Source organism: Hippichthys cyanospilos, chromosome 17 (assembly GCF_059441005.1).
Source record: "Hippichthys cyanospilos isolate Australia breed blue-spotted pipefish chromosome 17, RoL_Hcya_1.0, whole genome shotgun sequence".
Classification (NCBI taxonomy): domain Eukaryota; kingdom Metazoa; phylum Chordata; class Actinopteri; order Syngnathiformes; family Syngnathidae; genus Hippichthys; species Hippichthys cyanospilos.
Genome location: NC_142385.1, coordinates 9,266,963 through 9,285,705, shown reverse-complemented (window position 1 = coordinate 9,285,705; position 18,743 = coordinate 9,266,963). Strand labels below are relative to the sequence as shown.

Sequence of the window (18,743 nt, the reverse complement as noted above, 5' to 3'; positions counted from 1 at the left end):
ATCAAAGTTACATCTGTTTTTTATGCATGTTTGATGGGAGAGGCAGGCAGCTGCTTCCCACAGCTCCATGTTCTACAGTACACATTAATGTGCTAGTTAGCTACAATGGGGGTGTCAAACTTGGGGTCCAGGGAGTTTGTTAGCTGTGAATTGCCAAAACTAAACAACAGAATGTGAAAACACCATATTTTTGACAGGCATGTCCTTTCACATAATCCATCAGATTGGCATCATTCCAGGATCAATTTACTCCAAAAATTTACACCATTAGGGTTGTTAATTTTCTCATTCCAAATGTTGATTGTTTTCACAAAACTGAACGTTTTTCAACCAAAAACTTCCTATTCATTTTAAATGGGGCAGATTACCACCTCAAAATTTGTCATTTATCATTCGTTGCAATGGCTCATTGACATTATACATTTTTCATCCAACCCTTGGAAACTTAAACAATGTTTTAGCTGCTGGGAAATGAGTCGAGGCCTTAAAACTGACGTTTCGGTCAAATTCAAATTTTCGTCTATCTTTCATCAAGGAAACACAATCATTTGGGTTAGAATGTTCTGGTTATAGTCAGAGGAAGCTAACGTGAAGCTAGCATCTTATAACAACGATAATGTCTGTAATCTGTGTGGAAATTGGGCATCTTGAGTGGCGGAAAAGGTAGAGCTGCTTTTAACACAACTATTTCATGCGCTACCTGAGAACGTGAAGTCAAAGAAAAATGATTTAAATATGTTACTTTGTTTACATCTATGCTCTGTTTACCATTAAAAAATGTCTTTTTTTTATTCGGCAAAAACACCTTTTTCCAAAAATTCAACATTTTCACCATTTTAATACCCAGAGCAAAAAAAAATCCTATTTATTCCCAATAACACGTCCAACAAAATGGATTTACATTGTTACCCTTCAAAAAAAAAAAGCCATCACAATTTCATCTGCAATTATCATGGTCCATTGGGATTCTAGTCTTACCTCTTCTGTCAGCCTACCTTCATTATTGTAAAAAAGGAAAGGGCTAAGCATTGATCCCTGATGCACTCCAACTATCACTTTAAACTTTTGTCACATTTGAACCACATCACATGACTTTTGCAACCCTCCTACCTATCCGCTACTAGTATTTAAACATATCCGATCCAGACTTGCTCAATCAACACCAATTTAAGTACCCTTCCTCATCATTATTTCAGCATATTTTATGGGGGCCCTTTTTTGTTGGGTTTTTTTTTTTTTTTTTGTCTGTTGACTGATAATTGGTCAAAAATGAACAAAGGCTTGACTTACGCTGTAAGCACAAATAGTGAGTTTAAATTGTAAAGTTTAAACATATGTTGCAAATTTGTACGACTTTACTACACCGCAAAAAATCAGAGGTGACTCGACCAATTGGATTTTTGCCACTGCACTTGAAACTTGAAGGTTAGGACTTTGACACATAATCCCACCGCTGTCACTTACAAGCAGGGTGGCACACGTGTCCCAAACTGAACTAAAGTTCACCTTCCGAAATCATTCCACGCTTCTGGATGACGGGAGCATCCTGCAACCTGACATGGCGTTTCCTCTCTCGCCAGATGTTCGGCCTAATTAACATGCGGGTTCAGAGCAAGAGAGGTGCCGTGTTCAAGTGGCGTTCGGAAGCATAATTAGCCTGCGTTATAATGAATGTTCATTTGCTTCACGGTAAAGCGTCCCTCCGGGGTGAAAGAGGTCAGCTTGGTGGGAGTTCTGAAAGGTTTGCCAGCCACAAAGAAATTGTACACAGCAAAAAATGTCCTTAAAAACAATCAGAAGAGGACGACAGTACGTTACTTGATTGAAGCAAAACTCGACAGTATATCACAAAATAGGAGTACAACCCAGAAGACTCATTGGCGCATTCTTTCAAAATGTTAATTTTTTTTTCACACTTTTCTTAGGTGAAGGTCCCAGATTCACAGGAGAAAAGGGAAAACCTACCATCCCAAACCTGGGGAGCCACTTTATAGCGGGGTTGCCGGAATGGAGCAACTCATCGAGTAAGTGAGATCATATTGCTTTATTTGTCCACAAGACCATTTTTTTTCCCAGTCTGTAACCATGTCTACATTGCACTTTACTAAATGCACTTCCTGAGTCTATTTCGGGGTTTCCTGGAACTGTTGTTGCCCATTCTTTAGCTGCGACATGGCACCGGGACAGGAGAATCATTTTTATTGAAATAGAGTGGTTTAGTGGCAGGGTTGCATTGCCCAACCCTGTCCACTTTGTCTCATGGCTACTGTGAGTTATGGCTTTGAGAAGCAGCAGGTGTATTCAAGTGTGGGGATCATCAAGGCAATGCCATCGGGAATGAATGGACTCGGATTTAACGGTGTTGGCTCAGCGGTTCGTTGCAGGGTTGTAAGGGTGAGCTAAGGCTGTGGGAATTGTGACTGAAGTTGAGAATATAAACACAAGGACAGAGGTGCTTTGAGATACAAGTCACCAAATGGATAAGCAGTTACTTAGTTATTACAGACGTGTGCGGTATAGTACAAATTTATGTTAAGTGTTTTTGCTATCTACTAATCGAAGTCTGTAAATCCAATGCCGTGTTAGGTCAAACAGACACACTAACAACAAATATAGGATATGTTTTCGGGATGTTTGATAGTATTTTCTTTATTCTTCAGACAGATACCAGTGCAAGTATAAACAGACACCTTTAGTATTTTTCCATCCATCCATTTGATATATATATAAAATTTCATTTACCAGAGGACACAAAGACCAAAGTTATTTCACTTGTCAGGTATCGTACAGTGACACCCTGGGATACAAAAGTCCCAGGTTACGAAAAACTCAGTATACGAAGCGACGTCTGAAGAAATTCTTGACCCCACAAAAAATGGAGATACGAAAATTGTATGTAGACCAATTTCTGTCGCCCTGCTCCCCAATTTGTTAGCTCCTGCCCTGATGCTAATTGTTTATCTTCCTGTGATGTGGAGGGCTAACGTGGAAGCTTGGATTGTTCAATTCCTTCCACTTCCAAACTTTAGGAAGCTCTATTGTAACATTTTCTGCCGTTTACTTCGTATTATTTTCTGCTGTTTAGTCCGTACTGTATTGTTTTCCGTGATTTGCTATCCTCCTCCTCTGCTAATGCTTTCGGATGTTGACACACTTGAGGTTCCATATTTTTGGACTTGTTTTGCACGAATTAGATCATTTACATAAGAAACTGGAGCCAAGACACAAAAACAAAACAAAAAATCCCTTTTTCCAGAAAAAAAATAATTTAGATTCTCTAGGTACCACTGTATTTGTTGGAATAAATACTATAGTATCGTAAATAATTTAAGGTCTATGAGGTTTTTGATCTATGTTCTCCTTCCTGGTTCTCTTTTAACACTTTTGTGGAACAGCACTGCCATTGTTAGATACGCCGTATTTCCGTCCTCTGTAAGCGTTGGATTTCCCTGGGTGCAGTCAAGTACGTCGCTGGGAATAGAACTCTTCTTCCACTTCATGGTGAAGAACGCCAAACTGTGTCTTAATTAAACCACCTGCATGCCCTTGCTTACTACAACCGCCACTCGTCCATTTAACGTAGCGGTTATACAAATCAGGGGATTGTACCGATTACCGACAAGTTTTCAAATCGTCGGAGTAGAATTCCAAAGTGTGAATGATACCTTCTCGTGCACATTCATTTTATGGATTTGGGAACCGTCCGCCCCCCCTTTATTATGTCTCCAAGTGGCTATGACACACGGCCTCATGTCAAAACTCCCCAAGACTCGCTTTCCCTTAACGCTGTCGTCACACCTCCATCCTGCGGCCGCATCGGGCCAAACAATCAAGCAAGGTTCTTGACTTGCGCAATCTGTGATTCATCGGTGAGTCATCACGTTGGGAGGAAAGAATGAGGTGCGCTATAAATACCCTCCAAATGTACAGTATGTGTGCTCGTGTAGACCCAGGCTTGTACACGCAGGGCAGGTGCACACTCACCTTTCTCCCCGTCAAGTCATTTATTCTGTCACATCTGCGTCACTGTTTGTGCTTCGCTCTCAGTCTGCCTGGATAGTTTTAATGAGGAAACACAATTTGATTAATTACTGACGGTTTCAAATCATAGCAATTATTTGACAGTTCAAATTGTCTCTTCTGTTAATTAGATTAGTTCAGGATTCACACAACGAGAGTGAAGCATTTGAGGTAAATTGGCAGCAAAAGGCCACTAGAGGGAGACACGGCCATTCATTTCTTACTTTTGGTAAAAGGTTGAGCGGGTTTATAGTGCTGACACTAAGATGGTCAAGGATGTTAGTTTGTTAAAGTATATTGCAGAAAAAGTACACTGATAACACTAGTATCCTAAACTTGAGGCAAATTTTATGCATTCGTATGATCTCAAAACCCAAATGAAAATGTAATTAGTCAATTAAGGGAATATGCACATATAATGTGTATATTGAAGTTCACAAATGAGGAGTTATGTTAAAGAAAATCTGATGATACAGGGATTTTAAGTGTTTATTAGGATATTTGAAGTCATGCTTTTTAATATTGTGACAGGGAGACATTTTCTTTTCAAAAGAATTACTTTATTCAATTCCAAAGCCATATTTTTACTTTTTTTTTCTAAAGAGTAAAAACATTTAATCCCAGGTACTGAAGTAATACCCCCAACAAAAAAATATTGAAATGATTTGTAAATGAATCAACTACTAAAGTAATCAATGAATTGATTAATGTAGGTAATAAAGCATCAGAGTTATCAATTATTTGTTTACTTTAATATTTGTTACCTTAAGTAATTGATTACTTAGTACCCTAGTACCTTAAAGGGACAGTGTGTAAGATTTTTACCATTTTTCATTAAAAAGGAATAAATTAAATGATTATAAATTTCAAAAACTTGCAAATGAATGGTAACTTAATGAACACCAGTATTTTTTAAATATAATCATAGCTCTGGTTATCAGTATATCATATTACATGGGGGTTGGCACTTCTCCGGAGGCAGCCATGTTTGTTATGGATATGGACAATGGTAAATGCATCACCTGCAGCACCTCCTGCTGCTCTTTAATACTCAAAGTAATTGATTAAGTGTGTGTGTTTTTTTTTAACAGAATGTAATAGATTACTTTAGCACTTGTTACATTTTGTACCAGCCATTTTTAGCCAAACACTTAAAAAAATAGACAAGACAAGACAAGAATGTCATCGATTCCTTTTGTTCCTAGAGTAATTTATTACTTAAGGACTCAAATACACAAAGTAATGCATTACTTAAGTACTTTCTTACCGAAAGTAAATGATTACTTTAGTCCTCAATTTAGCACCAGCCATTCTGAGAACCTCCATTATAATAATTTGTTAAAGGGATACAATGACTGGAGTCATTTAAAAAAAATGTAAAAACATGTAATTGGTATTTAAATGAAAAACTTTTCATTTTCTAGGCACTTTAAAGTTTTTTAAAAATCCCAAAACGCCTTTCGGTAACACAAAAACAACAAACCTCGCCTCACAAATGACAACTAGCTGCGTGCTTAAAGCTTCATGTATTGACGTCTTTAGATTGTGCAGTAGCTGAAGATATGTACACTCTATTGTTCCTGTTTTTCTCCCAAGCCATCTCAAGATACTAATTTTACCTCGCTCCAATGACGTGGTCTTGCACCCACGCGCTCATTTGTTGGAAGCCCACCACTGCTTCTGTTTTTGCAAATGTCCAGTGTCCAGCTGACCGCCGTCTTAGGCTCATCATGTGGTTGATTGCTTCGGCTACAACTTAGTTCTTTCCCAATTAGGCATCTCTGCTGGGCTCTTTTTTTTGGGTGATGGTTCAAAGCTACAGTATAGAGGCCCAGACCTGGCATAGTGCGTGCGTGTGCATGCAAAATTTTATTGTATTCCCACATATGGTCCTTTAAAATGCAGTTATTTTGTCTTCTTCTTCTTTCTCCTCCTTTTTCTTCTTCTTTTTTGTGTTCCCCTTTTTTCTTTTTTTTACTCAGTTTTCTGTGTTCTTTCTTTTCCTTTATCTTCTTTTTTCTTTTTATTCTCTTTCTCTTCTACTTTGTTCTTTTCTCTCTTTTCCCCTTCTTTTGGTCTTTTTTCCATATTTGTTCTTTACCTTATTAATTTTCTATTTTCTTCTCCCTTCTTTTTTCTCCTTTCTCTTTTTGTTTTCGTTTCCCCTTTTTTCGCTTCTTATTCTTTTTTCTCTTCTACTGTTTTCTTTTTTCCTTTTCTCTTTTCTCCTTTTTTGTTTTTCGTCCTCTCTATTTCCTTTTAGCTTCTTTTATCAGATTTATTTCTTTTTCATTTCTCCTTTTTCTCTTTGCTCTTTTATTTTTCCCTTCTTTTCTTCTTTTTTTTCCCCCTTGGACTGCCTCTTTTGTTCCCCTTTGTCCTTGTTATTTTTTTTTTTTTTCTTACTTATACCGGGACTCTGTGAAATCCTCTCACACAATAAAAAATGTTTCCCCTCTGACATATATAAACCTGAGATTTTTTTCGTTTTATTTACTATCACTATTGAAAAATACACTAATAAATAAATAAATAACTTCCTACACTCAATATAATTTGTTGGTTGCACTCACACCTAGCATTTTGCCACAAAATGATTAAATATTTTAAAATCGTCTCACCTACAGTTCTAATCAAAAGTCAAAAGTTTGGGAACACTTTCGAATTGAGATGGCCAGCATTTCAGGTCAGGAAATTCACGGCAGTAACTCGTACATGCACAGCTGTGAGCATAAACTCATTCCAGATCCTAAAATATCATCCACTTCATAAAGCTGACTGAGAAAATTCAAAGACGGGCAAAGCTGCAAAAAGGGACCTACTTTGAAGACTCTAAATGATAAAAGAAACACTGTTTTGATTAAAATTCTAGTTTACAAAGACATTGCATCAATATTTGTCCATAATATTAGTGGAAAACACATATGCTATAATACATTAAAAAAATGTCTCAGGTAATACAGTATACTAATTTTTTTCCAGTGTTTGTTTCAGTAGTGTATGAGAAAGTCTCCTAAGTGTGTTTCAGGAAATCCTGAATTACACCCCTGACATTCCCAGATGTAAAATATGTCACATCTTCCTACATGCTTAGATAAAGGAATCGCTCCAACCATTCCTCCATTCGGTGGCACTTTTCTGACTAAATCTCATGCAGCATCCTTGCGCTCGTCATGAATGAATTGCGTTGAGCACAACATAAACATGCGTCTCAAGGGCTGAGCCGCGATGCAAATCAAACAAATGCAGCGGAGGAAGAGGAAGCCCGCTCGTCTGCCGTCAGCGCCAATAAAGCAAACAAATACCCAACCTGCATCCCGACAAGTGAGCTTCACTCCCAGACTGCTTCTACATTATGAATGAGCGTGTGTTTGCTGTTTGATCACAATCTGCCCGGGGCGGAATGAAAGCAGCCGTTGGCTAAATGCACCCGGCATGTTGTTATTACCTCCCATAAGCGGCGACAACAACAAAATCTGTCAATGTGACATTACTGCTGCTCAGCACCGCCTAGATTTCCCAAATGGTTTGGTATTGACGTCCATCGCCGTTTTCCCTCCCATGCGTCACGTCCCAGGAGCGGCTCGGCATTTCTGCCGTGTCAGCAAGCTCCCGGGAGTTGGGAGCCTTGCTCCAAAATGTTGGCCTAACAGGAATGCAACTGAATGGCGAGAATTGGAGGTGCGTTGTTCATATGTTGTCTTTTTACTTCTATGTGCACCAAAGGCACACATTTCTCAACCGTATATCAGACTTCTGCCCGAAGTAGGTAGTAGTAGTGTTTTGTTTTTATAGTGCCGTATTTGGGTTTTGCAATAAGAAATGTGACCGCTCATATTTGTCCTACTCCATGGATTTCACTTTTTGCGGGGATTTTAGGTCCCCAATAACCGTGAAAAATGACATAACACTGTATATATATTTTTACATGCATCTTATATTCATTTTATATCCAATTGGATTTCCGATTTAGTGTTCTTATTGGGCAATGTTTTTCAGATAATGATATCATGATGGACATGAATGCATCAGCTGCAATATTGGGGTCTTCATTTGATTGAACCTCATCCCGATTTTGTTCCGCGAAATTCTAAAGTAGCCCTTCTCTTATCTAACCTAACTTTATTTATCTTGTCGTGACCTGTGCAATTTATTTATTGATCCTACGGAAACCCAGATTTCTCTTCATCAATAAGACTCATTTACAACTGCAACATAGCACTTTTTAATCACTAACACACCATTATTGTATTTTCGCAAATTAGACGAAGTAGAACACCAGTGTTGGGCAAGTTACTTCAAAACTGTAATGAATTATTTATTACTTTTTTCTGTCATTTCAAAAAAAAAATAGTTACATGACAATATTACTGTATTTTCAATGTAAAACATTACTTTAGTATTGCATTGACAAAAACTTAAACTTAAGCAATTCTACACTGAAAATTATGAATATTATTATTAAAAATGCTGGCGAATCCACTGTGGAAAGCGGCAGCATATCTTCCACGTACTACATAGTCGAAGTGGTATCCCTGAGCGAGAGAACGATCATTTTGCCTGCTTTGTTTTACCTCCACTCTCAATCCTCCGCACGTCACATTACTATTTCAAAAATTACTGGTGCTATATGGCAAAGTGGCCCTATCCATTATATTCTTCTTGTCGTTATCTCTGACGATCTGAAAGTTTGTGTACGTATTGTCCATATTCAACCTGTCGTCTGCTGCTGCTGCTGCACTCATCTCTGCTGTAGTAGATACTAATAACGGAAAGTAAACATTTTGCCCCAGACTTTTTTCCTCCGATTTTGCGGTGTTCTTGGAGAACTTAGGGATAAAACAGCACTTTCAGGTTAAAAATTGCGTTACATTTGTACTGAGTAAAGTACTAAAGTGCTATTTTTGTGTGTGTAATGCATTGCACAAAAAGTACAGCATTACTGTATACATTTCTTTTTTAATGCATTAATCCCAACATTGTACGACACACACTCACCCATATTGTATAGCATAGTAGTATAGACTTGGACCTAATTGATGAGATATTTTTTCACACAGTTTAGCAGTGTAGCTTGGGTCTTTCAGCAAACTATCAGGGTTTCAGGCATTCTTTGCTTCGTTTGAAAACATGACATTGTGTGAATGCATTTTGTAATGTAAATGGTCCTATCGAAAGAGTCCCAACAAGGAGAGCTGGTGCACACTGTCCCAGTAATTACAGGAGGAAGCATTTTCTTTTTTTTTTAACAGACTTTCTCCTCGGGTGGCCTTGTTTGTCTCTGAAAAAAGTCGTTTAGTGGAATGGTGTCGGGAGACTGATTGCAAGGATTTATTGTGCAAAAGCACTTGTATTGTTGTGGAGTAAATAAAGGCTGGCCATTCTTTGCATTCACACAAATTGATATTGTCATATTTTTGCGTGCGTTCCCATGTTTATCTAAAAGTGGCATAAGAAGCAAGCAAAAGTTGTTTATACACACACACGTGCGCACACACACACACACACACACACACACACATACACACAAGGCTAAGATTTGCTGACAATCAAGTCACATTGTCAAACTTTTATTTATTATACATGTTTGGGTTTAAAAATGCCAAACAATCTGCGGCCCCTCACAGAAAGTAGATGACGCCAAAGTGCGTTTCATCCTGGGTTGAAAATATACCAAGAAATATTGCAGCATATGATTAATTCATCAGCTCAAAACATTTTAGAGCCAAATGGAGTCTAGACAAAAAGAGGAACAATTGTGAATAGTTGCAATGGCTCAGAGGACATTGCTACTCTATTATTCTGTCTGTCCTTCATGCTTTTTCCTAACGGTGATAAATTTCTCAGTTTTTCAAGCCATTAAGAGGAGCAACCTCATTCATTAAATCCGATAGCTAGCTCGCTCTAATAGGTGCCCTTCCTAGAAGTCGGGGTGTTAGCCACATAAATGCCTCTCCCCAAAATAAACAAAGGCCTTTTTTGCAATCTTTTTGGGGAGGAAATGTGCTGGTTCTTTTCTTCAATATTATTATTCTTTTCTCACCATGTACACTTGATTGTGTGATCCAATGCAAAAATGTAACATCTAAAAAGTATGAGTTTTGTAATCAACCAAAAATGTTGTTGTTCATTGGTCTTGTTTAATAACAAAAAACAATGCAACAGTTAAGCAATAACAAATACAATTTTTAGTTACTAGGTCGCTCATAGTTTGAAAAATTAGAAAGCAGGTGTTTGCAAACGTTTTATTCCAATTCTACAGAAAAGATAATCAGAATGCTGTGAAGCTGAAATGAAAGGATTGAGACAATTTTACGTTATTAAACAGTTCTGATTAATTTGATAATCGATTCATTGTCGATCAATTCATTTTGATAACTGAAAGCTAATATATCTGCATTAAAGTTAAATACAACTGATTTGAAAATTTTCAAAGGAAGAAAAAAATAGTAGCCAACATATCTACATTTTGAACCAATTAAATTAAAATGCCTTATATTGCAAATATATTGGACTTATGTGCACTCTTTTGATTCCAGCTGTTTAATAAAATAAATCCCAAAGATTTTCTCGACCCAGTTCCATAAAACAAAACAAGAGAAAACAAAAATCTAATTCAATTGATGTTTCGATTGCCATCCTTTTCCGTCAGCGTTATATAACCCAAAACAGTATAGTAACATTTAGCACAGTTTTAGTATTATTTTCTAATCACAACAGTACAACAATCTTATCTTCGAGCCTCTTGTCGATTTTTCTTCACATCTCTGAGTAGGTGTGCTCAGAAAGTGGCAATGCGACATGCACATATTCAGGCCGCGTTACTTCTGAGATGGATGACCCGGGGGTGGGCTGGAACAAATCACGTCAAAGGAAGCAGATAATGAATCTGCAGAGGGAGAATATGATCAATAAGATTAACTCCTGCGGAAAACAACAATGGAGGTTCGTGTGTATGAGTAGAGTATGTAAAAAAAAAAAAAAGTTACATTTATCACAAAAAGCAGATGAACAGAAGTTAAGTGATTCTTTAGAAAAAATATATGTACTATGCTCACATTTGGCACTTTATTTCAACCCTTTTTTGATTGAAGGGTGAAGATTAGATCATTCCAAAGCTGCTGTAGAAAAGACAATTGGAACGTGAGCGCTACAAGGTGAAGAAAGGTGGGGAAAAATGAGAGACTATTGTATCAGGGATGGAATAATGACATTGTGAAGGACAACAATGAGACTCAGATTAAACGTGACGCAGTTACACTAATTACTGGAGCTGTTCATTACGAGCCATCCTCCCCTGTAACTCTCGCCCATAAACCTCTCACAATTGCTCTTTTCACGATCATATTACTTATGTCTGTTGTCATATCTGTAGAAATGGATGCTTATGTAGACATACAATGTGTAAAATGCCACATCAGTTAAACCAGCGGTTCTCAAAGCGAGGTCCGTGGATGCCTGGGGGTCCGTGGCTTGACTGCAGGGTCCATGAATAAATTGGGGTTATTAATAAAAAATATATATATATTTGTGTTCATTTAATTTGATTTGATTTTATTAATTTGTGAATGTAATCATGAGTCTTCAATAAAGCAATAAAGTCAACCAGTGTAAAATATAAAAAAAATAGTAATTTAGAAATATGTCAAATAGACCCACGTTATCCACTTCATCATCAAAGAGCTTGATTTTTTTTTTTTAGTCACTTCATGACTTCAATCAATCAAGCAATCAAGTCAAGCAGTTCAACACATTTTTAAAAATGTAATACGTTTGAAAGTTGTCAAATTGACACAAGCAATCCACATCATCATCTAAGAGCTTGATTATTTAGTCACTAAATATTTGGCAGCAACCTGTGTGGGGGTCATTGACCCAATTTGTGATTAGGAAGCGAGTAATTTGCAATTATTTTGTAAACTTTAGTATGGCTGAAAAGTAAGAAACATTTTGTTGTGAAATTGAATCTGTTGGTGAATAAAAAGGGCATTTATGTATGTTATATTGAAATCTGTTACGTTTAAATTTTGAGTTAAACATTTTTGTTTTCAGTGCACTAGAAAAGTCTACCTCCTGTTAAATATTTTTCTTCTGGAAAATTACATCACTAATGACAATGCTCACGCAATAAAAGTACACCAAATAAAGGCATACACGCTTTCAGAGCCACGATCACGATTTAGCAATTAGCTTCATTTTGCAGTTAATTTGTTCTTAGCCTGAAAAGAAATTACAATCCCTCACCCAACATAAAGGCATTTTATAAGATTTCTTAATACTTGCAGATCAACCTAAAATCTTACATACCCCCTGACGTGCCTTCACATACCCTCAAACCCCATTTGAGAAGCGCGGGTCTAAAAAACATTGGTTTTGGATCTTGAAGCGACACGATGTCTCAAGAAAATGCGTGTGAACCTTTTAAAATGTTCCTGCATTTATGAATAACCCCACAACATTGGAGAAGAACAATTTTCTGATTTTAATCTCATCCAAACATTTCATATAGTTATAAATCAGACCTGCAAAATGGTCATGAAAAGTTTCAACATTTTTTTTAGGGAATAATTTTATGAAAACCAAAGTTTCGAATCTCCTTTTTAAAGTCATGCCAAGGGACTTCATTTTTCTGTCTAAAAGTAATACGTCCAGACCCTGTTGGTGCAAAGCCACCGAAAAACATGACTCCCGCTTGACACAGTCTCACAGTGGGATTTATGCTCCCACCAACTCAGTTTTGCTTTCTTTCATCCACACAATTCATCCAAATCTTGAGGTGACATAATACTGCACGGCGCTTGCAGATTGACTTCAAGGAATGACATATTTAACAAATGTCTTCTTATGCTATCAATTTAAATTGATTAATAATGAGTAAAAGTATCGGGTTGACAAACCTCCACCCGGCAGTGACAATTGAATTTGAGCAATTGAATTTGAGAAATCTCAAATCCCTTCAATCCACTTCTTCAACAAACGCCTTTGGTGGGAGTCACTGCGGTCATGCATTTGTTGCTCATGAAGAGAACAAGCAAGACTGCACAACTGGAGGGGAGAGGGGGGGGGGGGGGGTCTTGGGGGAGGCAGGTTCACCTCAGGCGTTGTGCAAAATCTATGCACACGGAGCGTAGTGCGAGACAGCGCTAAGACATTGCCGATTGGCTGAGGCTGCGCGTGTGCTCATCAAGAGTGCAGTGTGAAAGAATCCGGGCAAGAAAAACAAGAGAGGCAGAGAGGTGAAGAAGACGAGGGCGGGGAGGGTTGGAGTGGGCTTGCGGACAAGCATCATAGCACCTCTGCTTTATTCTGCCACACGAGAGGAACACTGCCGATCCATCACCTCCCTCCTCGTCATTCTCTGTCTGGATTCGTCTCTCGTTCTCCTCCTCAGGGGGGCACTGCTCCTGCCATGTCGATTGCTAGACACTTACAAACGCTACTATTTCCACAGACTGCCTGTGCGCGCGGTAGCAGAGAGAGAGAGATAGGCAGAGCCAGGGTTCGGTCTTTTTATTTTTTCTTTCTACATTGAGTGTTTCGCATAAGAGGCCGATGGCGGAAGGGGGAGACTCAAACTCGCGACCGATGCCAAGCTGTGCCGAAGCATCCGCGTAAGTCCAGACGCTGAGTCCACAGGTTGGTGAAGCGGCTTTGCCGAACGGGACCAGAAGAGCCCTCTCTCAAAAACGAAAAACCGGTGAGAGGAAGCTGTGGAAAGGAAGCATGGCGACTTTCGGGAAACTCACAGAATACTTTAATCGGCGTAAGTCTCGGGAGGAGCTGCGGGTCGGTAGGAGCTCCAGGCGGAGTGGCAGCTACTGCTGTACGGTGGCAGAGGCCAGGTAACATGTCAACATTCTGCATGCTTTCAGCTTTCCGTTCCTCTGTTTTCTAACCCGGACTTTTTTTTTTCGTTTATGTATCAATTTATGTATGCTATATAGATAGTAGGTACAATTATACTGTATTTGTATTTATATGTTTGTCTGTCATATATATATATATATATATATATATATATATATATATATATATATATATATATATATATATATGTATATATATGTATATATATATATGTATATATACATACTGTATATACATACGTACATATGGATGATGTGCAATGTGTTAATATGTTCAATCAATGAAACAAAGGGAGACAGTAGACGATGCTCTGGAAGTATTTATTTTGAATTTGAACTGCTATTTAACTGCAGTATTCTGTTAGTGTTATGTTGAGAATATCAGTTCATCCATTTGTTTTTTTTATAAATATGTTGGTGCTCAAAAAAAACCCATCCATATACCATCTTTTTGCGTAAATGTCTAAAGCTACGATTTAGGACAGGGATGTCAAACTCATTTTTGTCGCGGGCCATTTTGTAGCGAGAACTTCCTTCATTGGGCCGATATGATGAGAAAAGCAAGTCGATTTTAAATTGTCTCACAGTATTATACTGTATACAACAAATTGATGGCTTAGTTGTTTTGAAATCAGAAGTAAAACATTCTAGTTTGTTCATTTATTGTTTACATTACTGTAACAGAACAAACCAAAAAAAATCTCAACATTATTTTTCATTATACACGACAAGCTAAAGTTTTGGAACTGAGTTTAGCAAGGGTCATGGAAATCTTTCGCGGGCCACATAAAATGACGTGGCGGGCCGGATTTGGCCCCCGGGCCTTGAGTTTAACACCTGTGATTTAGGATTTACAGTCTGGTTCGGCTTATCCGTGACAAAAAAAATATATTTTTTTTTTCTTAATTTTTGCTGCTGTGGCTTATATACTGGTGCTGCTTATAGTGCTGCACCTACTATCTCGCCTTATTTTAAATTATAGGTACTCGAATTATAACAGATACCAGTATTGGAAGTAGAAATTTGAAAAATTGAAAAATTGTTTTCTTAAATACTATATATGTATATAAGCATCTAAAATTATCTGCCATTGTTTTTATGTTTGGGAATTTTATTTATCAGAATACTAGTGTTATTGGTACAGTGGGCCCCCGGGTTACGAACTTAATCCGTTCAGCGGCTACGCTCGTATCTCGATTTGCTCGTATAGCGGGCAATCCAAACCCATGTTAATTCGTGAATGCGTGCAACGCACGCCGAAGCCTTGGGTAAAAACGACACACTGTATACATAAATTAAAATCGAGTGACATAAACTGCTGTACACTTGTATTATATAATAAATACAATGGACAAATAGCTTTTACCTTTGAAACAACGAGACTTGAGCTGGGTGTAAGCATAGGGAGGCAGAGTCCAACGCTCAAAGTAAACACGGCGATAGATATGCTATTGGTCTTACAGTGTTACAGTAACTCTTTCAGTCAGGGTGCAAATCACGCAGATACTAAAACATCATCCTCTTATTTCTTTCTTTACCGCTGCTAGTAATTTTAGAAGCTATGTCTAACAGATAAAGTTTGCAAAGTCTTCACAACATTCCGTTTTTCACTAATTTTCTCTCCTTCCTTCCATCCTGTCCCATCAAGCTAGATAAAGGCGTTCGGCCAATAGCATATCGGCATTTCTGTGATTGACGTGTGACGCCGGCCAATAGCATCTCCGTGAGTGAGACCGGGTGACCTTAATAGACCAATAGCATATTCGCATCTCCGTGACTGACTGATAATTATTCGCACTTTTTTTTTTAAACGGTTGGAATGTATTGACAATTAATTTAAAAAAAAACACACATTTAAACCAATGACAATTCTTTGTCCTGCAATCGGCACATTTAATTTCATGTCAGCTGTTTTTCCCTTTAGCTGTACAAACACTACACTTAAATGGTAATATATTTAGACACCGTGAGTGAGACAGTCAGTGTGACGTTGTAAGAGCAATAGCGTTCACGTTACTGCCACAAGTTTCTATTGATGATTGATGATGTCGCTACTGTTGATTTTATTGACGCAATTAAACGAGAACATTTCTACATACTTAATGGCCGGCATGTCGAATTGCTCGTAAGGCGAGAGGTTTGTTCGTAAGCGGAGGACAAAAATCTCCCTGATCCACGCTCGTAAGGCGAATTGTTCGTAAATTAGGGTGCTCGTAAGCCGGGGGCCGACTGTACTTGATTATGGGTCACGACCCAAGAATTGAGTACTCGTCTCTATAAGTCTAGAAAACAGTATACGTATACAGTATTAGTGTATTAGTGTAGTGCATCATGGAATACAAAGACGATTCATTACATAATACATGTTGCCTGATACGATTGAAGTACTCCCCCCCCCCATCCACTCATTACTCACAAAGGCTGTTTTTTTTGTGTGCAAATAAGTTATTCACTTTTTAAAATTGCCCTAAACATTACTTGCTTTATTTTAAATAAATTATTTATATGGAGTTATACATTAAATCAAAAACAAAAAAAGAGCCATAGCAAGTCAAAAAAATGAATACAGTTATTGCATAATTGCTGCGTCATGGTATTGAACTGTTGGGTGATTCTGATTTGTGTATATTACATGAGTTGGTGGTCCCAGCTTTTTCAGTTTAAAGCTTGTTTATACACATGTGTGTTCATGTGTGAGCACAAGTTTTCTGTTACATAAGTGTGGAGGTGCGCTGGATGCATGCTGTCATCCATGCCGCTGGCTGGCGGCTACTATGGATTCTTCCCACTGATGCTCAGTGCAAGGACGGATGTTTTTTTTTTCCTACGTTTCGATAAAAATAGAGGAGCCTTTCGGAACACATTCGCTTGAAGACATTCTGTCACACATCTTGCGGTCCCACGCGCTGACTGTATCTTCCCTTCGCTGCCGGCTTCAGTGTTGAGATTAGCCTTAACTCGGGAATGTCGTCAGTGATCCCTCTCGTTGGAGAATATACAGAAGATACAGTCAAAAGTTTGGAAACAGTTTCTAATTCCCTGCTTTTTATTTACTTGCAAAATTCCGATATTTTAGATTTATATTTGTCATCAACTTTATGAAGAAATTTTGATGGAATTTCATGATTAAACAAAAAAATATTCAATACGGAATATGTTTTGTAAGGCACAGTTTGACGAGATAACAGCCTTGCTCATTTTTGTACTTCAATCATGTGCGTGATGCTTAATGACCTGGAATGACTTTTGTTTCACATTTGTGCATTTTCAAGACTTTGAAAGTGTTTCCAGTCTGTGATGCAAGTCACGTTTTTATTATAGTGTTCCCTCCCTATAATGCATTTTCATGGCCACCCAGTGTTATGGATTTTTTGTGTAATTTCTTTTTAGCTTCCTTCTATGTAGGTTTGAACTTTGAGAGTGTTTAAAAAGAGAAAAATGAGAGAATGCTACTGCCTGTGAGAAAAGTCTATTAAGTGTGTGATGAGGGATCTGACAGCCTTGAAGATATACAATAAATGAAAAAAAACAAAATACCATACAATTGAAAAGACGAAAAAAACAAACATTTAAGACGCATACATATAATAGAGAAAAACGAATGAAAACGTATCATTTAAGAATAAGCTAATGAAAAATAAATATTACAAGAAAAACATAATGCTCAATGAAACGAAAGACATACAATAGGTAAAATTAAAAAAAATATCACAGAAAATGAACTTATCCTTCATGTACAGTATTTCATGTATTAAAATGTATTCCCAGGTTAAAGAATTTTTTGAAGTTTCAAGAAAATGCATGTGAACCCTTTTAAAATGTTCCTGCATTTCTGAATATTTACACCTTAGGCAAACAAGTTTTCTCAATTTAACCTCATCGAAACATTTCCTATAAGTTGTAGATCAGACCTGCAAAGAAAAGTTTTAATGAATATTTTTGTGAGAACCAAAGATCTGAATCTTCCTTTTAATGTCATGCCTACAGAATACAATTTTCTTTCTTGATAACAATACGTCCAGGCCCTGTTGTTACAAAGCGACCCCAAAACATGTTTCCCCCATGACACAATCTCATAGGTGGGATAAAACTTACCTCCTTTGAACAATTACCGACCAGATGCATATTTGACTTTTTTTTTTTCTAATCCTCTCACCGTTCACTCACAGTGCCAGTTTTTCACGTGGGTGGACATCATAACAAACGCTGCATCTCTCATGTGTCTAGCCTCTTTGTGTCTGTCGGTCTGTCTCTCCCACTCACTGTCTTTCTCTCACACATCCCTCAGAATCTTTTCCTAGCGTGTCCCTCTGACGTTCCCTCCTCTTACTTTAACTTTTATTATTCCCTTTCTGTCGCCACGTCTCCAATTCTAGGTTGTGCCTTTGACAGACGTCACCGAGCAGCCATTAGGAATTGAGGCTAGCGGCCTCCTTTCTAATTCTGTTTGAAGAGGCATTCTGTTGTTAATGACAACTGGGGTGTCTTTTATTAGAACACCTTCAGGATTTTTTTTTTTTTTAGCTTATCAACACAGTTTTCGGGACAATAGAGGCAGCCTGTCTCATTTACACCTTAAAAAAAAGAAATACTTGTGGCCTCAGCAGAATAAAAGCACTAAGTGCGCCCTGTCTGGAACACGGCCATAATAAATGGGGACAAGTTGTTCGGCGCATAATGAATCATAAGCGATGTTTAATCAAAAGGGCCGAGCGTGCACGTTTACTCCTGCCTGTCCGCTCAGCTGCTCAAAGTAGCTTTTTAATTCTCAATTTGCAAACTGTCAAACAATTTTGCACATGGGCATGACGCTTATTTGGGGGATTAATGATTACTCACATGTGCAGCCTGAACCAA

The 18,743-nt window shown here is 37.9% G+C and overlaps 1 protein-coding gene across 2 annotated transcripts in view; it reads left to right on the top strand.

Annotated features, from left to right (window-relative positions):
• Positions 1-18,743, top strand: part of ankfn1b (ankyrin repeat and fibronectin type III domain containing 1b) — a 136,238-nt gene that overhangs the window by 2,918 nt on the left and 114,577 nt on the right. The window contains exon 2 of one of the 2 annotated variants that reach the window (XM_088439874.1): positions 1,926-2,024. In XM_088439874.1, coding sequence (XP_088296000.1) covers positions 2,008-2,024 — 17 coding nt within the window. In that variant the 5' untranslated portion in view covers positions 1,926-2,007. Of the gene's footprint in view, positions 1-1,925; positions 2,025-13,436; positions 13,863-18,743 lie in introns of those variants that run through there. The other variant, XM_088439873.1, reaches the window with a different exon arrangement.